Consider the following 23492-nt stretch of genomic DNA (forward strand, 5'->3'; position numbering starts at 1 on the left):
GATTCTGCGAGCAATCCATCAATGATCTTACATTACCTTTCCTTTCTACAACTCTATTTTTTTTTCTCCATTTCCTTGTCTATTCCCACCCCCCTTACATTCTATCTCCCCCCCCCCCCCCCCTCCCCGGTCGTTATTCGACTTCATCATACAGTGGAACCTCGATATAACAGCGATGGCGGGACCAACCTAAAATCCCCGCTATAACCGAGTCCTGTTATGGCCGAATGTCAAGGGAAATAATCCAAATGGCCTATATCAACATTTCTCTCACTCACTTTCAAACTGACCATTGTGTACGTGTTTTGTGCTATGCACCACCGTCTATCTGCAGCAAGGCCCATTTTATACTGTAAATTAATGTAGCATAGTAATAAGTAGCCTATTCACAAAGACACATACACCGAGTATTCATGAATTAGGCAATGCCTAGCTCTTCGTAGTCTTTAGTAGTGGCAGGCTTATCTGAGCGTAATGTGGGCGGACGTCTAGTATTTGGAGATATTAAGTCGGTTTCTGCACTCGTTATAACCTATTAGGCTATTAAAAGTCATGCTACAGCCGGTAAATTTTACTAAAGGCAAAGAGGGAGAAAATAAAAAACAAAAACAAAAACACCCCCCCCCCCCAAAAAAAACAAAAAAAAACAAAACAAAACAAAAAACAATACAACAAAAAAAACAAAACGGGATTTTAGAAACCCGGTATACCTTGGTTTCACTGTATAAATAAAAACAAAACCTCTGGTCTTGATCTGCCCGTTTCGTCTGACTGAGCAAGACCAAAGGCCGACATTTTTTGTGTTGTTAACTTGTACGAGTATAAGTCACATTCACTCGCTTTATTTTTCTACCCATCTTATTGGCTCATTTACTTTAGACACCTCTAGCTTTTGGTTGAACTATTCATTTGACTACCTCCTTCTCAGCTTAGGATTCCCACCATAGACTCGATATAGAATAGATATCTACGTCCACCATACGAGATCAGAAGATCCCATCCATGTTTTAATTTTGTTACAAGGCAAGACACCATACTTACTATACCTCTGGGCTACCAACGTAGCCGGACTCCAGCTTAGGCTCGGACAAAACCAAGCCATTTGACAAGAAAAGAAACCAAATCAAAGTGTTGTGACTTCCATTTAAACTTCTTGAGAAGAGGCTTTTATCTAATTTATTTGTAGAAATGTATAGATAAAAAAGGCGAAAGCTAACAGTGTTGCGATTATATTGTTTATTGAGTATATTCAACATTAAAAAGAAAACAAAGAAATAAAATAGAATAATTCAAAAACAATAACTGACCACGGGTCATTTCAGATCTATTAAAATTAACTTATATTGAAGACTGAATGTGAATGAGATTTAGAGACAAAATTTTTCTTTAGTTTAAACAACTGTGGGAAACTGTAATAAAATAGAATAATTCAAAAACTATATAAACTATGGGTTATTTCAGATCTATTAAATTAACTTATATTGAAAACTGAAAGAGAATGAGGTTCAGAGACATAATTTTCTTTAGTTTTAACAAAGATGGGGAACTTAATTTGGAGTTTCAAAAATATTCAAGCAGCCTGTAGAGAATATTGTTGAAATCATTCAAAAATTGGTGTATATAATGTTGGCAGATTCCAGCTTGGGCACGGACAAAACAAGACCCTTTTACAAGGACAGAAAAACAAAGAAATCTGTAGTAATTTCCCTTCGAGCTGCTAAAGGCACTTTGAATAATGCATTTTATTTCATTTATTTGTATTATATATATATATATATATATATATATATATATATATATATATATATATATATATATATATATATATATATATATATATATTGGTTGAGGAATATATTGTTTCTACAACTAAACATTGAAAAGAAAACATAAAATATAGTGTTCAAAAGCAATAACTATGGCTTATTTCAGATCTATTAAAATTAACATGAAGTTGACGTCACTCAGCTCTTTGTTATTATTTTTAGAAAGCCATTTGGATAATTTCTCACTAAATTATATCAATCAGACTATAAACGTTAAAGGTTACACATAGTTTGTGTATTGGTACAGATAATCAGACTGGTGGATGTTGTGAGCATTTTATCTAAAAGCATAGCATCAATTGAAAACCGAATATGACTCAAAGGTAATTTTTCTTGTCAAATAGGGGATGGTGAAACGGCATTCATCAATTGAAAACCGAATATGATTCAAAGACAATTTTTCAGTCGTCTAATAGGGGGAGGGGGGATGGTGTTTGTTTTTGATGTTTTTAAGGGTTTTACGGGGCTTTAAACACATTGGGGTCATATCAGCTCCAGTAAAAAGGAAGAAAATGGGATAGTAAAAAGTTCTAGAATTACAATTAAAGCATCCAAGAATAAGGCAGACAAAGGGGAATTGGTTCAAATAGGGAACAGATGTAGATTCCAAGAGCACACTATCAGTGTACTTAGTTTGAGATCACCTAATTTCTCATCAAGACACAAGCACAGGTCCCCACTGAGAGGAATACACTCAAATGTTTACAAATCATAATACATAAACAAAACATAATACAGTGCATAACAGAGAGATGATTTACAAGGAAAAAAATATCATCTCCCAAAACTATCTAACATTTGACTGTTTCCCTCCCAGCCAGGGCCAGGACAAAACCAAGTAATAGTTTCGGTGTTAGAGTGGTTCAAGTGTGGAACAGTCTACCAGAGAAAGTTGTCAGTGCTGATTCACTTAACACATTCAAGAACAGACTGGATAGCTATTGGAAAAACCAAGAAATCTACTATGATTGCAAGGCTAGCATCACATTCTGTCTTCACGGTAATCTGCAACCGGAAGAAACAAAGATGACACCCGAGTCCAGCGAAGAGGATCATTGAGAACCTGTGCTGGAAATCATCTCTAAGTATCTCTAAGTAAGTATCTCATTCCAAGACAAAGACAGAAAGCATGTTGGAAAACAGACATAGGGGGATAGAAGACACAATATGTACCACCCTGCCCACTATGGGAGGTCATGAACCCCACCCAAGGGGGGGGGGGGGGGGGGGGGTGAAATGACGTCTTTTTGAGTTATTAAAAAAATATTATATTCATGCAGTGATGAGTATATTATAGAGTATTCTTGTCGAAGTCATTCAAAAATTATTGTACGAACCACACAAATATAATGTTGTCTGACATTAAGTCCAAAATCCAATAAATAGACCTGTAAATGAGCTCTATAAAAATTGACTGAAACTATTCGACAAACTGAAGATTCAATTATTTAAAAAAAAATAAGGGCATCATTGGAGAGGAGAGTGATAAATACAATACATTAAAATAGTGGGTGTTATTTCTTACTGGAAGTATGACTGCCATAATTTGATGTAGAAGGAATGCTAAATAAGCATGTCATTCATATAGGTAAAGATGACTTCATCAAAGTCATATTCCTGCCTCTGGAATTTTTTTTGACATAGTCAGAAAATAACACTATTATCATCTTTAACTTCTAGCCATGACCAATTGAATTTATTCCTCACACTCACATCTTTAACTTTATCGATGCTCGACAAGTCTGAATTGCGATCCACGAACAGCTCAGCCATTGTGAGAACATTAGAATAATGTAGCACTGAGCAAACTTGATTTTCAATCAGTAAATGACAGAGAAAAAAAAACTTAAATAAATATGACTTCTGGCCAATACACTGAATTATTAAGTAGAAGTGAATTATCAAGAAGAAACTTCGGCAGGCGTAGCGGAAAAATTTCTAACTTTCGATTTAAAGGTGTCTCCATCATCTACTAGAGATTTTACTTCCGGCATTCGCATTTTATTTTTTTTTATACTTTTAAAACCCAGCTTGTAATTGTGGTCAATTTTGGCTTAGACGAAACAGTGAAATTTATCGCTCGGCGGCTCAGTTAAAATTGGCTACCGTTGGGATCACGACAGGTTGGAAAGTGAAAAAATAATTTAACGAAGGCTGTGTGAAATTACACTGGGATGTGTTCAGTCACGCCAATTCTAAAAAGCGCCGCTTAGCCTTGGCAATAAATCCATCGTTAATATTAACGGCTCCCATGAGCTATGCGTAGTGTTATGGAACACTCCTAATTACTTTACGGTCATTCGACTACGATTTGTGAATTCTTTCTTTCTTCACTTCTTTCTTTCTTTCCTTTTTTTTAAATATTTGAATTTGACAAATTGACTGATTTCAGTTAATTGACTGAGAATTTACAGGTCTAAATAAACTGCTTTAATTTATTTTAAATCTAGAAAAAAAATACTAATAAGAATCAATATTGAAACCAATATTTCAAAACTTATTGAATGGAAAAATAAGTCGAAACCAAACCAAGTCTGAGAGTGATTATTATCAGGCATTGTTCTTAGGAAAATTTAGACGACATATAATCTGGAAATTAGCATTATATAAGAAATGCAGTGACATTACATAGTAAGAATTTCCGGGCAAGAGAGCTCCAACACGATCTTTATAGGAAATTTCAGCAGTTCATTATCTCTGTAAACAAAACTTTTAATGAACTTTGCTTCGGCATGGAATATATGGAACAAACAAACAAATAATAAAAAAGAGGAAGTGGGGTTAACTTACTCCTATACTTCAAATTTAAAATGAGGATAATAAGATGAAAATTATATCAATAAGAAAAAGAAGAAATATTGAATTATCATTGTTCATTGGCCTTCTTGATAAATATAGAATCATGAGGCAGGTCTTACGTGAGAGCAGTTTTATAAAAAGGTCTTTTCTCTTTATTTGTGAATGAACAAACAAGAATAAAAATAAACATAACAACATTTTTATCAATACATGAGAAATGGAAGCAGAATAAAAGAGAAAATTATTGCGATCTCAACTAATGCTATACTTTCAAATAAACCGAAGTTGCTTACCCCCAAGAGACATGAAGGGAAAAAAATAAAGATTATATAGAAAAGTCGATTTTAACATAAGGCAAATTTTTCATTGATGCAAGTGACAAAGAAAGTATTTTTGGTTCTCTATTGCCTTGGAGATGGGAAGCTATGTACCAATTTTCATACTTATACATCATAGCATTATTGGTGGCCCTACTGAGGAAAAAGGGAGAGACAGGATGGAGTGTCAAACCAATGCATTGTGAAATAAACATGTATACTTAGTGTGGAAGAAAATGACAGTGACCATACTGGAGTAGTAGAGTTTATTTTTCATAGCTGCCAACTTTTCAAAATGCAAAAACGTATTATTATACGCGGTGTGGCGCGGATGCCCAATTCATGTCTTAAAATGGCATATTTATTAATGTACTTAAGTACTAGAATGGTCAGAACTGTAATACGTACTAAGAGAAGCTTACCTTTATCATCATACTGGGTAGGCATAAGTGATGGAGGGGGGGGGGGGGGGGGGGGGGGGGGGGGTGACAGAAGCAGATTACTGAGGTGAAAATTTTCTCCCAAGATAATTTTTATCAGAAATTCTTCATTTTTTCTGGATTTTTTTTCGTTTTCTGGATTGGCCAAATCGGTACTAAGTACGATTTTATCGTACTGGTTGGCAGCTATGATTTTTAATATATGTCTCTTGGGGGTCGACTTAGGCAATGCAAACTAAATGCAACTTCAATGGAACGGTTTAATTAAAATTGCTAAATTAGATATTAAAGTTTTGCCAAAAAGGATTTGTTTTTTAAAAAAGGGAGCAGAAATGTCAGAGAAAAAACAAACATGACAATCTTAGTGATGTAGACAGTGGCAACCCCTCATTCTCTTTACAGATCCCTTGTTGATGTAAGTTTCTTAATATTGAGGTGGAGGAGGGTTCTGGAAAACAGTCTGGTCCGGAAGAGGCTCAAAGCTACGAATCTGTCCATTGAGTTCATACTGATTGACTGGAGCGTGAACAATATTTGTGTTTGTAGGATTCACATGGACATATGCAGCAGGTGCCTGCATCATAACCTGGTGGAGAAAATTGAGTTCAAATAATAATTACACTCTCAGCTAATTGTTTGTTTTTAAGGGTTTTACGGCACCTGCGACACATTTAGGTCATTTCAGCACCAGTAAAAAGGAAGAAAATGGGATAGTAAAAAAGGTTATAGTTTTACAATTGAAAGCACACAAGAAAAGACAAAGAGAAAGGGTTCTAATAGGAACAGATGTAGATTCCAAGAGCATACTATCATTGTGCATAGTTTGAGATCACCTAAAAGTCTCATCCTGAGACAAGCACAGGCCCCCACTAAGAGGAATACACTCAAATATTTACAAATCATATATTAAAATTTTTTTTCTCTCTAATTACAGAACATGATAGAGAGGTGATTTTCAAGGGAAAAAATATCTCCCAAAACTACAACTATACATTTGACTGTTTTCCCATCCAAAGACTCTGGCCAGGGTCAGGACAAAACTAAGTAATCTTATTCCAAAACAAAGACAGAAACCAATTGGTAAACAGATGTAGGGGGATAGAAGACACAGAAAGTACCTCCCTGCCTACTATGGGAGGTCAGGGGTCTGATACATGGAGCGGGACTATGGTAGTCTCAGACTATAGCAAAGTCTGAGACTTTGTAGTCTAAGACTTTGGGAAGTCAGAGACTACGGAAAGTAAGCTATTCATGGAGTCAGACTTCGTCCCTGACTACGCTTGCGAAGTCTCTGACTACGCTTGCGAAGTCTCAGACTACAGAGGTCAATCTATTTTTAACTGGGGATTCCTCAGAAACATGCGTCATACGAAGTGGCACAGAAATCATATCTATTTCTTCTTCGTGTTTGTTTTGATCGTTTTTTGTTTGTTTGTTTTGTTGTTGTTTTTTCCCCACAAATAAAAATAGTGTGAGACAAGTTTAGGGGTGTAAAAATTGTTTGAGAATGTGTGTGTGTGTAATGTTTTTAGTAAATATAAATAACGATGGCACTTAAATGATTCTTATCCACGGTGTAGCATTGTTCTAAGTAGAGAGCGGTGGGCGCTGCCTGAAGCATGGGGTCCCGAAAATACTAACGAAAGAGTGATGATGGAGAGGAATCGGTGGAAACAATACAGACAATGGGCGTTTCGGGTACAAACCCTTCGTCGGCACAACAATAAACAAATAAACGTTGAAAACAAATAAGATGCAGTATAAATTGCATCGTCTGTACTCAACGATGGTTGGAGTGTGAACGAATCGTTAGCGCGGTGTGATAGAAATGATAAGGCCAGTGAGAGACGTGAAATTTCTAGAAAATAATGGACGATAAAAGACATAGAAGAAATGTAATAGTAGTTGTAGTAGTAGTAGCAGTAGTAGTAGTAGTAGTAGTAGTAGTAGTAGTAGTAGTAATGATAGTAGTAATAGTAGTATTAGTATTAGTAGTAGTAGTAGCAGTACTAGAAGTAGTAGTAGTAGTAGTAGTAGTAGTAGTAGTAGTAGTAGTAGTAGTAATGGTAGTAGTTGTAATAGTAGTAGTAGTAGTAGTAGTACTAGAAGTAGTAGTAATAGTAGTAGTAGTAGTAGTAGTAGTAGTAGTAGTAGTAGTAGTAGTAGTTGTAGAAGTTGTAGTAGTAGTAGCAGCAGTAGTAGTAGTAGTAGTAGAAGTAGTAGTAGTGGTAGTAGTAGTTGTAGTAGTAGTAGGAGTAATGATAATAGTGAAAGTAGCAGCAGCAACAGTAGTAGTAGTAGTAGTAGTAGTAGTAGTAGTAGTAGTAGTAGTAGTAGTAATGGTAGTAGTTGTAATAGTAGTATTAGTATTAGTAGTAGTAGTAGTAGTAGTAGTAGTTGTTGTTGTTGTTGTTATAGAAGTTGTAGTAGTAGTAGCAGCAGTAGTAGTAGTAGAAGTAGTAGCAGTGGAAGTAGTAGTTGTAGTAGTAGTAGGAGTAATGATAATAGTGAAAGTAGCAGCAGCAACAGTAGTAGTAGTAGTAGTAGTAGTAGTAGTAGTAGTAGTCGTAGGAGGAGGAGGAGGGGGAGGAGGAGGAAGTTACTATGAAACTGCAGAGTGTTTTGAATGGGCAAGATGAGGAGTGTATGTGCGATTGTCGAATCTTCGAGAAAAGTAAAGAAAAGAAAATAAACAAAACCAAAAAATAAATAAATAAATAAAAATAAATATAAAATCAAAAACTGTCGGGTATTCTTGTTCTAATCGCTGTACAATTACTTCCCCCAGCGTAGAGGACATATTATGATTTTGAAATTTAGTCTCAGACTACGATATTTACACCTGCTAAATCGCGGGTGTAAATTTCACCCGTTTAGTCCCTCGTTTAGTCTAAGACTTCGCGTAGTCCGGCTTCATGAATATCTTACAACGCCTTTTAGTCTGAGACAACGGATTTAGTCTAGTCCCGCTCCATGAATCAGACCCCAGGTACCTCACCCAGTCCACTAACCCTCAGGAAGATTCTTATCATTAATAGTTTAATTCATACAGGGGTCCAAAAAATAGGAGGATTATAGAATCATTCAGAGAAAATAGAAGCTGACTGATACACAGGTGTTTTGTTAAGTTTTAATCAGCGCCTGTAAACTCAGAAATCATGTGACTTCAAGACTGTGCACAACAGACATACATCTCTGCCTCTCTCTTTATTTCTCCCCTTTGGACTTGGAGAGTTTTAAATTTAGAAAAGGGAGGTAGAATATATATATAAATCAGTGGGGGCTTGCCACCTGTCCAACATGTACCCGTTGTGGTCAAGAGCTCAAAACCGCAGAGCATTTAGTTGAATGGTACGTTGTGACGAATCTTCCAGGCGGGTTTGCGATGGTACACGAGTGCAGTGATGGATTGATCGTCATAACATAGTAGTGTGAGCACCATTAGAAGCTACTGCCATGTTGTCGGCTACTGTTTACAAGTTATCTGCTGTTATACGTAAAATATATGATCTTATTAAAATTGCTTTGTAATTTTTTGTTATCAATTCTTTTACCCTTCGAAACATGTTGAAACTGAGCCTAGAAGAAAGAGCATGTTTACTTGCCGATTTTCACATTAAAAAGGCCAGTAGCAAATGTTGCAAAGACTTTCAATGCTAGAAGAGCAACTTGCTAGTCTTTCATCGCAATGCAAGTTCAACAACAGAAGGGCATGTGAGGGATCAAATTGAGTATCAAAGGCTAATGATGATGAATCAAATCTTTGCTCGACACATAACCAGCCCTTTTCTTATGTCTCTGATCGTTGTGGAATGTTTACGGGCTTTGGAACATTGTTGAAACAGAATGAAATGCCATCACTGAAAGTGACATAAACTCCTTGATAAATTCTATGGGGAGACTTGTCTGAACAGTGATTGGAAATCGTAGCGGCCATACACATTACTGACGTTGTTGTGTCGAATTTCTACTCTTTTTCCAAAGCAGAGCAACCTGACTTGTGTTCTTTGGGTTGTCATTACTTTTAGGATTATGCATTTATGTTGATGAAATTTGACTTGCATATATTAAAGATATTGCTCATTTTTGTGACATAACTTCAGCACAATTCTGTTTTTTAAAAACTTAAATGGGCTGACTTAAATCAAATGTCAAGTTATTTTTGCACATGTGTATTTACATAAAACAACAATCAAATTCAATTCACAAACAAAATATGCTATTTCTATCCTCTGCTGGCTTTTCTCTCTTCACAACCAACTCAAACTCCTCTGATCTACACTCGTTCACTCACTCTCTTGCACCAACTAATACAACTTTGTGCGCATCAATTAACAACTCACACTCCTCTAATCAAAAGATCACACTGCCTAAGGTTATGACAAATCGTTCACTTCGTCATCTGGTGAACAATCGTAGCCCAAAAGCCATACAGGTCACCTGCGCGTCTTGTGCCCACCCAGCGCATTCTGCCAACTTCTCCAATTTTATCTTTTGTTTCTGTGCTAAATATTTTCACTTCATCTACTCCAATTTGCCCGGGAACTGTGCTCTCTACTCTTTTCTCAATGCCATTTCCTCCAATCTCTGAATTTCACATTCTCTTACCTCACCATCACCGTCCCCCAATCTCTGAATGTCAAACACCCGTTGTGGCCTGGTGATATTTTCTGCATTGCCTTTGTTTTCAACTTCAACAACGCTCTGTGCATCCAACACATGATGCATCAATATCAACGTTATTAATCAAATTAATTGCTGTCATAGTGCCCTGTTCCCACTTTAACTCTCTCCTTACCACCCATTTTCAAAGTTTCCCCCAAAATGTCACGCCCACCCAACACAAAAATAGAATTTTCTTACTCAAACAGAAAACCAACAAGTACATTCTATACACAATATTGTTCAGCAAAATGAGCTCTATAATACAGTGTAAAGTTTTGATAGCTATAACAACAAATTTTCTTTAAATTTTGTGATGTGCATAAGAAATCAGAATGATAAAATTGTTGGTTGTATCCTAACGAATGTGACGATTTTCCTATTGTTGGTAAGGAGAGGGTTAATATACACCTGACATGAGGTGGTTGCACACAAACTCTTCACCAGCCTTGATCTTCCACTACTCTTTTATTGTTAGGAGCTTCATCCAGACGGTCTCTCCAATTGTACTTATTGATTGCCAGAAATGGCAGTCTCTCCATTTATACCAATCCTAGGTGCAAAATTATACCAATAAACATCATCCCTGGTGAAATGTTTGCCCTTTCTGCAGTCTTAACTGTTCAATGATGACTTTCTACAATCCCATTGTCACTTGGTTGGTAAGCAGCCCTGAATGTTGCCTTCCCTCTCCACTTCTCGAGTAACCAGTACATACAATCTGACCGAAACACAGACTCATTCATTTGTCCATGAGAGTTTCTTTCACAACCCCCTTTCTCAAGAAACAGCTGATTCAATGTTTCAGCCATATTTTCACTTGTCAGTTTCCTCCACATGGAAAATCTTCCTGGGCCGCAATCAAAATTTGTGGTTATGAGTCATATCAACCCCCAACCTTTCCCAGTTACCAAAAATGCTAAGGTTTTCTCTCGTGAATGGCTGGGGTCAGATCGATTGATGGCATCATTCACATGCTTATATTATTTTACTAACATCACCCCTTTGTACTTCTCCAAATACAACCTGCATCATGCTTTTAACTTAGCCACTAGTTTCACAATTTTTATCCATGCAATGATGTCACCCTCACCAGAAAAGGACCAAATCAGCTCATTAACATGTACTGCTGCCACAATCATATGATTTAAGAAAAAATAAAGGTCTTCTGCAATAGCTTGTGGTTTAATCAACATAAAATAACAATAACTATCAAATTTAATTCACGAACAAAATATGCTTATTACTATCCTCTCTGCTGGCTTTTCTCTCTTCACAACCAACTCAAACTCCTCTATTCTACATTCGGTCACTCACTCTCTTGCACAACTTTGTGTGCATCAATTAACAAATCACAATATACATACCCCTCAATTGAGAATTACTTGAAAATAAGTTTTTTTTAAAACAAGACCTCTCAATTGCAAATTATCTGATTTATAATACATATACCCTCTTCACGCCCTTCATTCTTACCATTCCATTAGGCATTTCTCTGGGAACAGAGAAGCAGAGGAAGAGGGATGCGAGAATCATCAAACCACTTCCGGCCCCAAAGATGTAGAAACCCCAGTCATATTCGAGGTCAATCAGGCCTAGCACCAATTCATCCTTACGGGCAGCCATCACAGAGAGTGCAAAAATGCCACACACACCTTTTTCAAGTAGAGATTATAAATAAAGTAAATATATTAATAAAAAAATATTTTATAACAAATATTAAGCCATATCAGTTCTTTGTTTTTAAGGATTTTACAGCGCTTGCAACCCATTAAGGTCATATCAGCGCCAGTAAAAAGGAAGAAAATAGAGTAGTAAAAAGAGGTGGCATGACACAGTGCCTTCAAGCGACACTCACAGTCACATTGCAATGGGATGAATTTATCTCGTTGTGTGTGGTTATGTGCATGTGTATATTACTGCAAATGAAGATGAGCTGTGAGCAATGTGAAAAAGAAGAATGGGACTCATGGAAGTGAGAAGATTACATTTCTGATGCAAGCAAGCCCTTAGGGGGAGGAGTAAGAGGTGAGAAGATGATCCAGTAGTCTAATCACATTAACCCAGTCAAGAAAAGGTTAGGTCAATCTTACAGTGTTGAATTAAAAGCCATTGAGCATGACAAGGGGGGTGATCCATTTTACCCCAATCTTTATTATTTACAAGGTAAGCCTATTGTGTACTGTATTATTATTATTTCTTCTTCTTGCTCTACCTAATTTGATGGTTATCTTGCTACAGGATATGGGACTATCAATAACATTGTACTTTCTCAGTACTTCTGATCTTGCTCCAGACTATAACTATAACAAATTTTTAATTTAAAATCTTGAAAAGAGGGGTTTGGAAGTGAGTTCTATGTTTCGTTTTAGCCGCTAATTCTTACTTATGATTTAGTCAAGGTCCACTATGGGAATTTTTGGCAGAGGCAACTTACCAGCAATAAAAGCAAAGATCCCATGACAAATTGTCTTTCCACCAGAGCAGCACATACACCTACAGCAGGCAGCTATGCCACAAATAATGCTCAGTTTGATGTTGAAGGCTATGGCCAGGCGGACCAAATAGATCCAAGCTGTTAAAAAAATACAACATCATCATTATCATTGGATTTAAAATTCTTCTACAAATCCAATAATCCAGCTATCTTTCTGCCCATAGATAAATGAAAATATGAGACAAGACTTTTAGTAAGGTATTGTGATGAAGAAAAGAAGTTTGTTTAATTTTTGAGTGTTTAACCATGCTTGCAACACGAATTTGGTCATGTAAATGCAAAGGAAAAATAAAGGGGAGAACAGAAAAAGAATGGAAGGAGTAATGTGCCTCTGTGTTCAGAAAAAGAATCACACAATGGCTCTATTCAAACCCGTGCACAAATAACTATAAAATATAAAAATAAAATAGTCAAAACCTTACAAGTCACACATACAAAATCATTAATCTAAACAAGAGATGATTTACAAAGTAAAAGTAAAAGAGATTATCCCTAAATAGTTGCATTGTGACATGATCAGCCTAATGTTTATTTAGTTTGAATATACATTTTGGCATAAATTGGAAAGATGGACAGTATTGTTTTTATAATATTGAATAATAATAATAATAATAATAATAATAATAATGACAATAACAATAATAGATATACCAATAACAACATTTTTGCCGATAAAGGCGATGATATCTGTATCAATGTTAATACAGTGCTGTAATTAATACGGTGCTCACTGGATTCTAGGATTCTCGGAAGATGCCAAATGTGTCCAAGAATCAGAGTGTGCCAGCAGCTTCTTATAGTGCTCACACTACTCTGTTATGATGATCAACCCAATCCGCAAATTCCGGACCGCACTCGTGCACTGTCGCAAACCCACCCAGAAGCTTCGTCATAACACACCATTCAACTAGATGCTCTGTGGTTTCGGGCTCGTTACCACAACTGGTACATGTTCGACAGGAGGAAACCCCTCCACTGATGAAGCGATTTTGACATTAAGCAGGCTCTCGACCGAAGTCGATTGGCTGCCACCCAATATCTCCTCTTGCTGGTGGAAAAGCCTGGCAATTTCTCAGCCAGTTTCAAGGAGGCGATGTCCCCGACACCCCCCTCGAGGTATTGAATTCGTCCAAACCGACTTCCATCTCATATATGCATCTCTGTCCGAAGTCAGGGAATCTATGTACACGGGTTGCTGGGACTTATTTCGGCTCGAAACGGGGGCACTGTCCATTATGCGGTTGAGAGGGGTATCCCCATTCTCTCTCTCTTTGATATTACTAAGCCAGTTCTTTGTAACCGTCTCCCACCGAACATCGGGGGGCTGGATTGCTGCCATTATCTGGCCCCATTCTCTAGGCGTCGTTGCCAGCATTCCTGACACTATGTGCATTGACTTGTGAAGTTCAACATCTACCTTCTTAATGTTCCTGCTTCTACCCCACACTGGAGTGCAATACTCAGCAGCGAAAGCATAGTGCCAAGGCAGATGTCATCAGGAGCGCTTGATAAGCACCCCAAGTTGATCCCGCCAGCTTCCTCAGAAGACTGTTGCATTTCTCTATCTTTCAGGCAACTCCTTCGAGATGCACCCGATAGGTAAGGCTGCAGTCCAGTGCCACCCTATGTATTTTTGATATGGATCATATGGGAGAAGCCGATCCCCGTAGAGGAAATTTTGTTTGCGGGTGTGTCAGCCACTGCATAGGTGAAAAAAACGGTTTTCGAAGTGCTCATCTCCAGATTATACATGTCTATATCATCTACTCTAACAAACAGAGGATTGGTTCTGATGCTGTTCGTCTCCAGGGACATGAGTTGAAGAATAATTCTTGAGGTTATGAGAGCTCCTTTAACTTTAATATTTGTGGTTGATTCTTTTTTTCTTCATTTTCTGCTTTTTCTTTCTCTTGAAAATTTGACCTCCCTTCCTCGTCCAAATGTTTTAATTATTATTCGATATCTCACATTCAGGCAAACTGTTGTCTTGATGATCAATAATTACATTAACCTGTTCTCCAGACCATTTTCGAAAATGTAAAAATTGCATTACATCCCATGTCAGATGTCTTATAAACAGCTTTACAGAAGCAATTTTCAGTTGCATATTGCTTTAACTTGTCCCAAGAGTCTTATAATTGTCATTACCAAATTAAATTTATTCTACACATAACATGCTTTTGTTGTCTGCCAGGGATCAAGTTGAGAGTTAATTCTCTTGAGGATCAATTTTATGAAGTGCACAATTTACGATGAACCTGCCATGTCAACTTCATCATTGACACATCAACCAACCATCGAATGGGTATTTTTCTGAATAAAAAACCTGTGTTAACTGATTTTCTTTTTTTCACTTAATTTTTCAAAACTTGTCATGCTAATAAGCAAAGGCCTGAAGTGTATATGTGCTTATACAGAGAAAAACTTGAATTGTAAAAATGTTATGTCTTGTCTCAAGAGTGCTTTTTTCAAAAACTTGGTTATAAACGCTGGCCACTGTATGAAGAATAACCTACACCAGAATTGAAAATCAACAGTGATACTCAGTCTGATTGAGTCATCAATTTATTTTGAGAAGGAAAAAACAAAATATCTGAAAAAGTTCGTAAATTCTCGTAAAATAAATTTTAGAAAAAAGAAACAAAAGTTTTTTAAAATCAATTTACAATTCTCGTTGTCATCAGAGTATGCTTTCCATCTGTTATCTCCTTCCTCTGAAAAATACAATGACAGATTGATAATTTATATTTACAAATTGGGGTTACTTATAGCATTACTCAAATTACATCTTAACTATTAAACCACTGCAAACATTTCTGACAATAGTTTTTGTCTTTATAATGAAAGATAAATACACGAAAAAGCATCCCATTCCCAAATTTGTCACTTTGATATTTTCAAAATAAAAATAGATCAACTCGAATGTCATCATCCTCTTCCCCTCATGTTAAATATTTATATATTGTGGTGCAGATAATGTACACCATGGATACACGTATCCTGTGAAAAAAATAAGAATTAAATCATCTGAACCATAGGGTAACCTCTGTGGTGTAATGGTAGCACATACAACTGGTAATCAGGAGGTCACTGGGGGCAGGCTAATTTTTGGGGGATCTGTTTATCCTGTATATTTCTCTCTGCTTTGTCTGGCATTATTTCATACACATATTTTTATATCTTTATATTACACCAGTGCCTGCCGCTTAATTAGTCACTTCCGATAATATCTATATTATATAGTGTGTTCTTGTACATTTATCCATCAATGATAAAAACAAATGACTCAAACTTCAAATCGATTACATAGCAATTTTACCAAATAAAAATAACATTAAAATATGAAATGAAAATCACTCATCTAACATTAAACAGTCTGTAACAAAAAATTAACAACTAGAAGTGAATTTCAATTAGAAAAGCAAGATAAAAAAAAAAAAAATGAAAAAAATAAATACATCTCAAGATAATAGTGGTACTTTTTGTGAGAAATTATGGACAATGGCAATATAACATGAAACCAAAGATGGTAAAAGTTTGTAGAGCAGGAATTCTATACAATTATAGTTCTCACGAATCTGACCCACTCCTTTTTGTGGGCATTGAGCATTATTCACTCTCAGTAACTATCAGTCTCATGGCAGTGAGCACTATTCACTGTTGTCGAGTGATAGCAATGTGACCTCTTTCTTCTCTCCAATGATTGTTTTATCTCCCCCGCAACCTACTGTCTTCTCTCTATCTTTAATTCCTTCCTGTTCCTTACTCCCAATGCCGTTTCGTCCAAACTTGTTGTGGACATGATTGCTTGGTTGGTTGAAAGTCCCAAGTCATTCAAAACTTAAAATCGAAAATATATTTTTCATAGAGAGAAAAAACAAAACAACACAAAACGTTGTGCCTTTGGAGTCACTATCTCATTATCAAGAATTGATATTTTCAGAGTGGGTTCCTATAGACAATGTCCTCATTATACAGGACCCACCAGATGTACAACCCATATCTGTCAGTTACTGCATGCTGTGACCACTTGTTATAGAGTCACCCCGTCAACAATTGAGAGAAAGTCAGCCTGTGGACTTAATAAATGGGAGTTCCTTAAGAAACATACACTAAGACCATTTTACTCAAATGGGCAATGATGAAAAAATCTATTTCTCATTTAATCCTTGGTTTACGCAGATGCCTTTGGACAACATGGGTGATTCCTGTTGATATCAGACATTTGTTTGATGTATTATAATCTATCCTCTTCCATGGAATGTCTAAGTGATGGGATCTAACAATGCCGCGAGGAAGAACGTAATTTTTAACAAATTAATAATTCTTCTCGGCATAAGTTATTAAGAGAGTTTTTTATTTTCTTGACCTTGAACTGAGTACAACTGTACTAATTTAGTAACATACATTACAATAATCCATTTTACAAAGAATCAATGATCCAGCTCACCTGACATGGCACTGCTACTGTACAAACTGTAGCATTTGGTGTCTGATCCAACAGACTCAACACAGAACACCCATACTCCCAAATTGATTTTCAACATCTTAACATTATCCATCAATTTGGTCAAAAGATTTCCGACAACTGGGACTTCCTTTTCCAAGCCCATGGAGACATCAGACATTTTAATCTGAAATTTAAATCAAAAAGAATATCATAATTTTCCAAACTTTATAGTCAATGTTTAGGTAGACTTGATGTCGAATAAGCTGATCTGTGTTTTTTTCCTTGTCAACTTCTTGTCTTTCAATAAATGTTCTCATAACATTGCGAAGCAATAGGTTAGGCCCACACAATTTCTGTCAATGGAAACCTAGCATGAGCAAGAGTGACAGCAAGTGTATGTATGCAAGTCTATTGCTATTTATGAGCTTTGTACTTTCAAGGCTGGAATGCACTTAAATAGTTCTATCACTGCTTGACTTGAAAGCCAGTGTCATTTGGGGACTTTATAACAACAGTACACTCAATCTTATTGAAATCTGAAAAAATATGTATGAAATAGTGCCAGAGAAAACAAGAAAGAAAAATACAAGAAAAAAAATAAATCCCAAAGACGAGAATTTTGGGATTTTTTTTTCTTCTCGTATTTTTCTTTCTTGCTCTGTCTAGTACTGTTTCATACACATGGTTTCAGATATTCATCTTACACCAGGGCCTGCTCCTTAATTTGTAAATCTTACTGAAATGAAGGTTTGCAACCGACAGGATGCTTCATCATATTATCTTGTTAAAACAGGTGACAGAACTATGGTGAAAATATTTATACTGTTGATTCCAATCACAAACAGAGAATGTTTCATGAGATATTCTTATCCAAAATTTAAAGTTTCACATGTCAAAAGTCAAAGCCTTTCTTTTAGTAAGTCCATTGCCTATAACTTTACCCAGAAATGTTGCCCTATGTGAACGTATTAAACAAGTTTGATAGCCGAAGCATCTATGGGAATTATTGAACATTGTTATAAAGTAACATGTTTTGAATTTGAGGTATTTCCATTACAACAATGAGCCCATTATAATGGGTTATTATACTTCAAATAATTATACGTCGCCATTGTCCCCATTTTTTTCCACTAAATCTTGTTTCATCGTCATTTGGTTAGCAAATATCAAATGAAAATGTATTTGATATAATCTTTTTAAAACTAAGCGCAATATGTTTCATTTACACGGGAGTAGTGTTTTTTTTTGGTTCTGTATGAAATTAAAATACCGTTTCAAATTCAACAGAGAAATAAGATATTGCAATTTTTTACATTGATGGGGATGTCAAAATGGACCAATATATTTTTGGCATGGAAGAGCCGGTACTCTCAGTCTAAGTATCTCGCTACTCTATTATCTATTTCAACCAATAGCCTATTTCTAAATCTACCCAATGGTATACTGAATATATATGTACCTGACATCTTCTAAATGATGAAATAAACATAACAATATTTTGTTTGTTTATTTTTTCATGAGCATTAAATAATGATCTCTCACTGGACAAACAAGTAACCTAATTCTGCACTTTGAATTGACAGAAAGATACATTTTACTAGACCATAATCTGTTAGGATGCCACAGGGAGGCTTGTAGTTTCCCTTATGTTTTCCAAACTGGATTACTGCTAAGCTCTGTTGTTCGGGTTACGGGTTGTACAAAATAGTGCTGCTAGACTGGTTTATAAAAATAATTATGCTTCAACATTAAATTACAAAGGTAGTTAATTGAGAGAAGGATAAAATTATTCTAAATGCTTGCGTCTTAGTATATTGATGTCTTGAAAATACATCCCATCTACACCTATTATCAGGACTTTCAGATAAATACTCAGTGCCAAAGAAACAACACTTCACATATTATCCCTCCAATTTGGATATATATCGATAATATGTAAAAGTGCTGGGGCCAAATCCGTCTTTCATTCTGGACTAACCATTTGGATTTCACAGCCTCAAAGACTGAGGGAAATGGAGTGTTTTTTTTGTTTCTTGATTTTTTTGGGGTATTTTTTTTGGTTTTTCTATTTTTGTAAACATATTATTTGATTTCTGTTCACAATCACGTAAAGTGCCTAGAGCCAAATCTTATGCATTATACAAAAGTTCTAATTATCATAATGATAATTACTATATAATAAAGAAAAAAAAAATCCCCAATAAACCTTCAAAAATAAAAGTATTATAAAATCTACTATGCGTTTTCAACATTGCAAGTTATGTCTACCATTATATACCACTACTATTTCATAATTTATTAGAATTTTTCAATGTCCTGTAAATAGTCCTTTAACTTTAAGCTTTCTTTGTTTTGTGGTCACAAGATCTTAGCTCCATTATTATATAGATTTTTATTAATATTAGCATCATCATTATTATTATTATTATTATTATTATCATCATCATCATCATTATTGAATGCAGCTTTACACATTTTTTCAAACGCAACACAATTCATAATCATGTATCATCGTAATGATATCATAGCTCATAAATGAATTTTTTTTAATAAATAAAAGAAAAATCAAACTACTAAAATACTGGTTTACTAACCTCAGATTTCATCCAGAAAGGTACAACTGCTCCCAGAAAGCAAAAACAAATTGCAACACACATCATAGCAAAAGCCAATCGTTGGCCTGACCCATAATGGGAAAATCTGGACATGATGATGTTTCGACTGTAAAGATTAAAAACATATGGCTTATATCTGATAGCAAACATTTTGCTTATACAGTTGAAGCTATTTAATTGTAATTTCACAATCATTCATATGTAATTCTAATCAAAGGCATGACAACTATCTGATTTCCAGGATAGCATTATCAATTGGAACACTCACAATCTATCAAAACTATACACATATATTTTGTGGCAAGTACCAATACACTCTCGCCTTGGACTCCAACCACCTTTTCCATAACTGTTTACAAAATACTTCACAAAATATCAAAACGGTAACATTAATACTCAGTATGAGCCTGATTAGCACATTCGTCATCATTCTTTGACAGTCATATCACCAAAGCATTGCTTCACCTAACACAATTAATGCATTGCGTTTAGTAAAAAAAAACAAACTCACAACGTCCACCAGTCAAATATAACGTACGAACACACAAAACTATGTGTAACCTTGGAACGTTTATGGCCTGATTGATTCAATTTAGTGAGAACAACTCATAAAAATTGCTGGCCCAAAAGAATAACAAAGACTTTGTTCCTTCTTAAACAAATGCTGTTGCCTAGTCAAGAGCAAATGCTCGAATGCCAGCACTCACTTTCACCCACCTCAATGAGTATTCATAGTTCCTCGGAACAAACAAATTTGTATCAAGTCTTCTAAATTGGATAAAAATGAATGGGTCATAAGTATTGACTTCAATAAAAATATTATCGTTGGTAATTGTCACAAAAGATTCATTGGCACTGTTGCGTGCATGATCCAAAAGAGCCTATGTTTGTTTTAAAGCAAGGATACTTTTTTTCTTATTCCAGTTGAAAGTGACAGTTTTTTTCATTGGTTAATTGGGAAATAAATTCAAACAAAGTTTGATAAAGCTCAGAAATCATTCCAATTAACAGTCAAGAGTTTTGATTAATCAACAGATAGTTATGTGGATTATGCGATTGGATGTTATTGCTAATAGACCAATATTACTGAATATGAACATTCAAATAGAACATTTCCATGGATTCACCATACTTACTGCACTTCACATGTTTCTTTTACCCTCCAAGCAAGCTATACAGAACAAAATTTCCATAAGATACTTTAAAAGTTGCAGATTAGGCACCATTTATACAATGCTACAATATCTGTCACTGTCTGTAGAGAGGTACTCATTCATACCAACGGAAAATGTGTTTTAAGTGACTTATACATGGCTATGATGCTTGAAAATTATGCAATCATTGTGCCAATTATGACAATCAATATTGCTTGACTTTATCAAAAAACTTTAAAACACTGTGCCATCCAGCTATCAACATTCTTCCATTCATTGATAGTGTCTTTACACACAAATCGAGAACGAAGTTTCTCTCAAAAGAATTTTCACAATTGAAATACTATTCTCTCAATTCCATGATGTGTTTAAAAAATATATTAATAAATAAAATAAAATTGAAAGAGAGAGAGAGAGAGAGAGAGAGAGAGAGAGAGAGAGAGAGAGAGAGAGAGAGAGAGAGAGAGAGAGAGAGAGAGAGAGAGAGAGAGAGAGAGAGAGAGAGAGAGAAAGAGAGAGAGAGAGAGAGAGAGAGAGCTCTTCCTTTTCAGTCTCCATAGTGTTGTGATGACCTGGTGATGGAATATTACATTATCCTTTCATTATGAGAGAGAGAGAGAGAGAGAGAGAGAGAGAGAGAGAGAGAGAGAGAAGAGAGAGAGAGAGAAGAGAGAGAGAGAAGAGAGAGAGAGAGAGAGAGAAGAGAGAGAGAGAGAGAGAGAGAGAGAGAGAGAGAGAGAGAGAGAGAGAAGAGAGAGAGAGAGAGAGAGAGAGAGAGAGAGAGAAAAGAGAGAGAAAAAAAAAATAAAAAGAGAGAGAGAGAGAGAGAGAGAAGAGAGAGGAGAGAGAGAGAAAGAAAGAGAAGAGAGAGAGAGACAAAGAGAAGAGAAAGAAAAGAGAGAGAGAGAGAAGAGAGAGAGAGAGAGAGAGAGAGAGAGAGAGAGAGAGAGAGAGGGGGGGAATTTCTGCAAGTGAACTAAATATTAAAATATACTGAGATAAAAGTGGATTTAAACGATTTACAGAGAGAGAGAGAGAGAGAGAGAGAGAGAGAGAGAGAGAGAGGGGGGGCCAATTTTTCCTGCAAGTGTAATCTAAATATTAAAATATACTGTGACTTAAATACGTGGATTCTTTTAAACGATCTTTACCAGATATAAATACCCCCCTTCCCCTTTTTTCTTGAAACTAAAATAATAATAATTATTTAATATATCATTGTTGGTGGTAGTGGTGATAACTGATGATGTGGAGGTGGTTGTAGCAGTGCTGGTATTGATGAAGGTGATGATGATGTGGAGACAATGATAGTGAAGTTAAGATGGTAGTGATGATGATGGTGCCGTCTCGTCCTAAAAAACGTTGTCAGAATTATATTGACACAAAGTCCAACAATTCTTCCCCGGCAGAATATCAAATTAAAAAAAAAAAATAAATAAAAAAAAACAATAAAAAAACAAAAAAACAAAAACAAACAAACAATAAACGGCCAACCGATGAATTGGAGCTCTGATTGGATGAATCATTTCTTTTGACCTTGAGTGTGTGTGTCATATTTTTTTTTCAATTGGAATCTTCAGAGTGGCAATTAGGAGATGAAATTTGTATTACAAAGTGTGGGCATTTTGGCATATATATTTTTTTTCAAAAATAAATAATTCTGTTTGGTTGAAATAGCAGTCATTTATGTAAAACAAGCAGGCAATTAGGCAATCATCACTGTATTATATATTATAAAAATCCTCTCATGGCGTGTCTGTGTGTGTTTAAAGAGAGAACTCATTAAATATCGAAGAAAATTAAATTTAATCACTAATAGTCTGTTATAATAAACGTGATGGAACAGAATAGTGGTTGTGAGTAGAAATTGGATTCTTAAGATTAAAGATGTAAGTGTGAAGTTAGAAATCGTTCAAAATTGAGGACCCTATCCTTGAAGTGGGACAATAATAATAATATGGAGGTGGGTCAGTGACAGTGGCGTAGATAGATGACTTGTACTCTACTACATTCAAGTCATTGCATCATTGACACAATTTCAAGCATGAGATGAAATATTAACAAGGATGAAAGGGAGGCCTTCCGAAAGCTCCTACATCCCCAGTATTCTCTTGTTCCAGTAGGGGGTTTGGGAGGGGGAAAACTTTTTTTATAATGTTCTAGTAGGGGGGAGACTTTTAAAAAGAAGTTTCCCCCCTCCCAAACCCTACTAGAACATTATAAAAAACAAGAATACTGGGGATGTAGGAGCTTTCGGAAGGCCTCTCAGATGAAATGTCACATTACCAATCTAAAAATTAGATCCTGATTCTTACTCAGACTTTATTTTTGATTCATAAGTAGGCTATTTGATACCACAACATGGCGGAGGAAAAATTCGGTACCCAATGCGTTTCCGTGTTTATGATTAAAATTAAAAGCTTTATTTAAAAAATGTTTATGGGGTTTATATTTAGGTCTTAAAAAGTGAGATAATTTAATTGGAGCAATATATCGTATATGTTTTCTTACATTCTTTTGCGACTTGGAGTAAATTAGGAGTAACAAAGTCAACACACTGAAGACAAGACAACTTTTAGAATTCGTCACCTATCGAGTGATAAATCGCAACGCTCTGTCTCCTGCACATTGCGTCAAATGTTGTAAAGGCTCAAAAAATGTTTGTCTGATATTTGTTTATGTAGAATACCAAATACTGAAGGCGGCACGCGTAGTGGGGGAATAGTGTGGAT

General features: G+C 35.7%; 1 protein-coding gene across 2 annotated transcripts; it reads right to left on the reverse strand.

Annotated features, from left to right (window-relative positions):
* Nucleotides 1-1219: 1219 nt before the first annotated feature.
* LOC144963096 (uncharacterized) lies at nt 1220-23426 on the reverse strand. Of its 2 annotated transcripts, none has more exons than XM_078896747.1 (7): nt 23272-23426; nt 19586-19712; nt 16992-17175; nt 15208-15255; nt 12482-12619; nt 11521-11699; nt 1220-5968 (listed from the first exon to the last, which is right to left on the reverse strand). In XM_078896747.1, the coding sequence occupies exons 2-7, from the start codon at nt 19697-19699 to the stop codon at nt 5807-5809; spliced, it is 825 nt and encodes a 274-aa protein (XP_078752873.1). In that variant the 5' UTR covers nt 19700-19712; nt 23272-23426; the 3' UTR covers nt 1220-5806. The 2 variants fall into 2 exon arrangements, with proteins under 2 accessions (XP_078752873.1, XP_078752874.1); XM_078896748.1 differs by lacking the exon at nt 23272-23426 and adding an exon at nt 23047-23169.
* Nucleotides 23427-23492: the final 66 nt, after the last annotated feature.

The sequence above is a fragment of the Berghia stephanieae genome, chromosome 1 (assembly GCF_034508935.2).
Source record: "Berghia stephanieae isolate SIO BIC M18660-M18661 chromosome 1, UCSD_Bste_1.3, whole genome shotgun sequence".
Taxonomy (NCBI): Eukaryota; Metazoa; Mollusca; class Gastropoda; order Nudibranchia; family Aeolidiidae; genus Berghia; species Berghia stephanieae.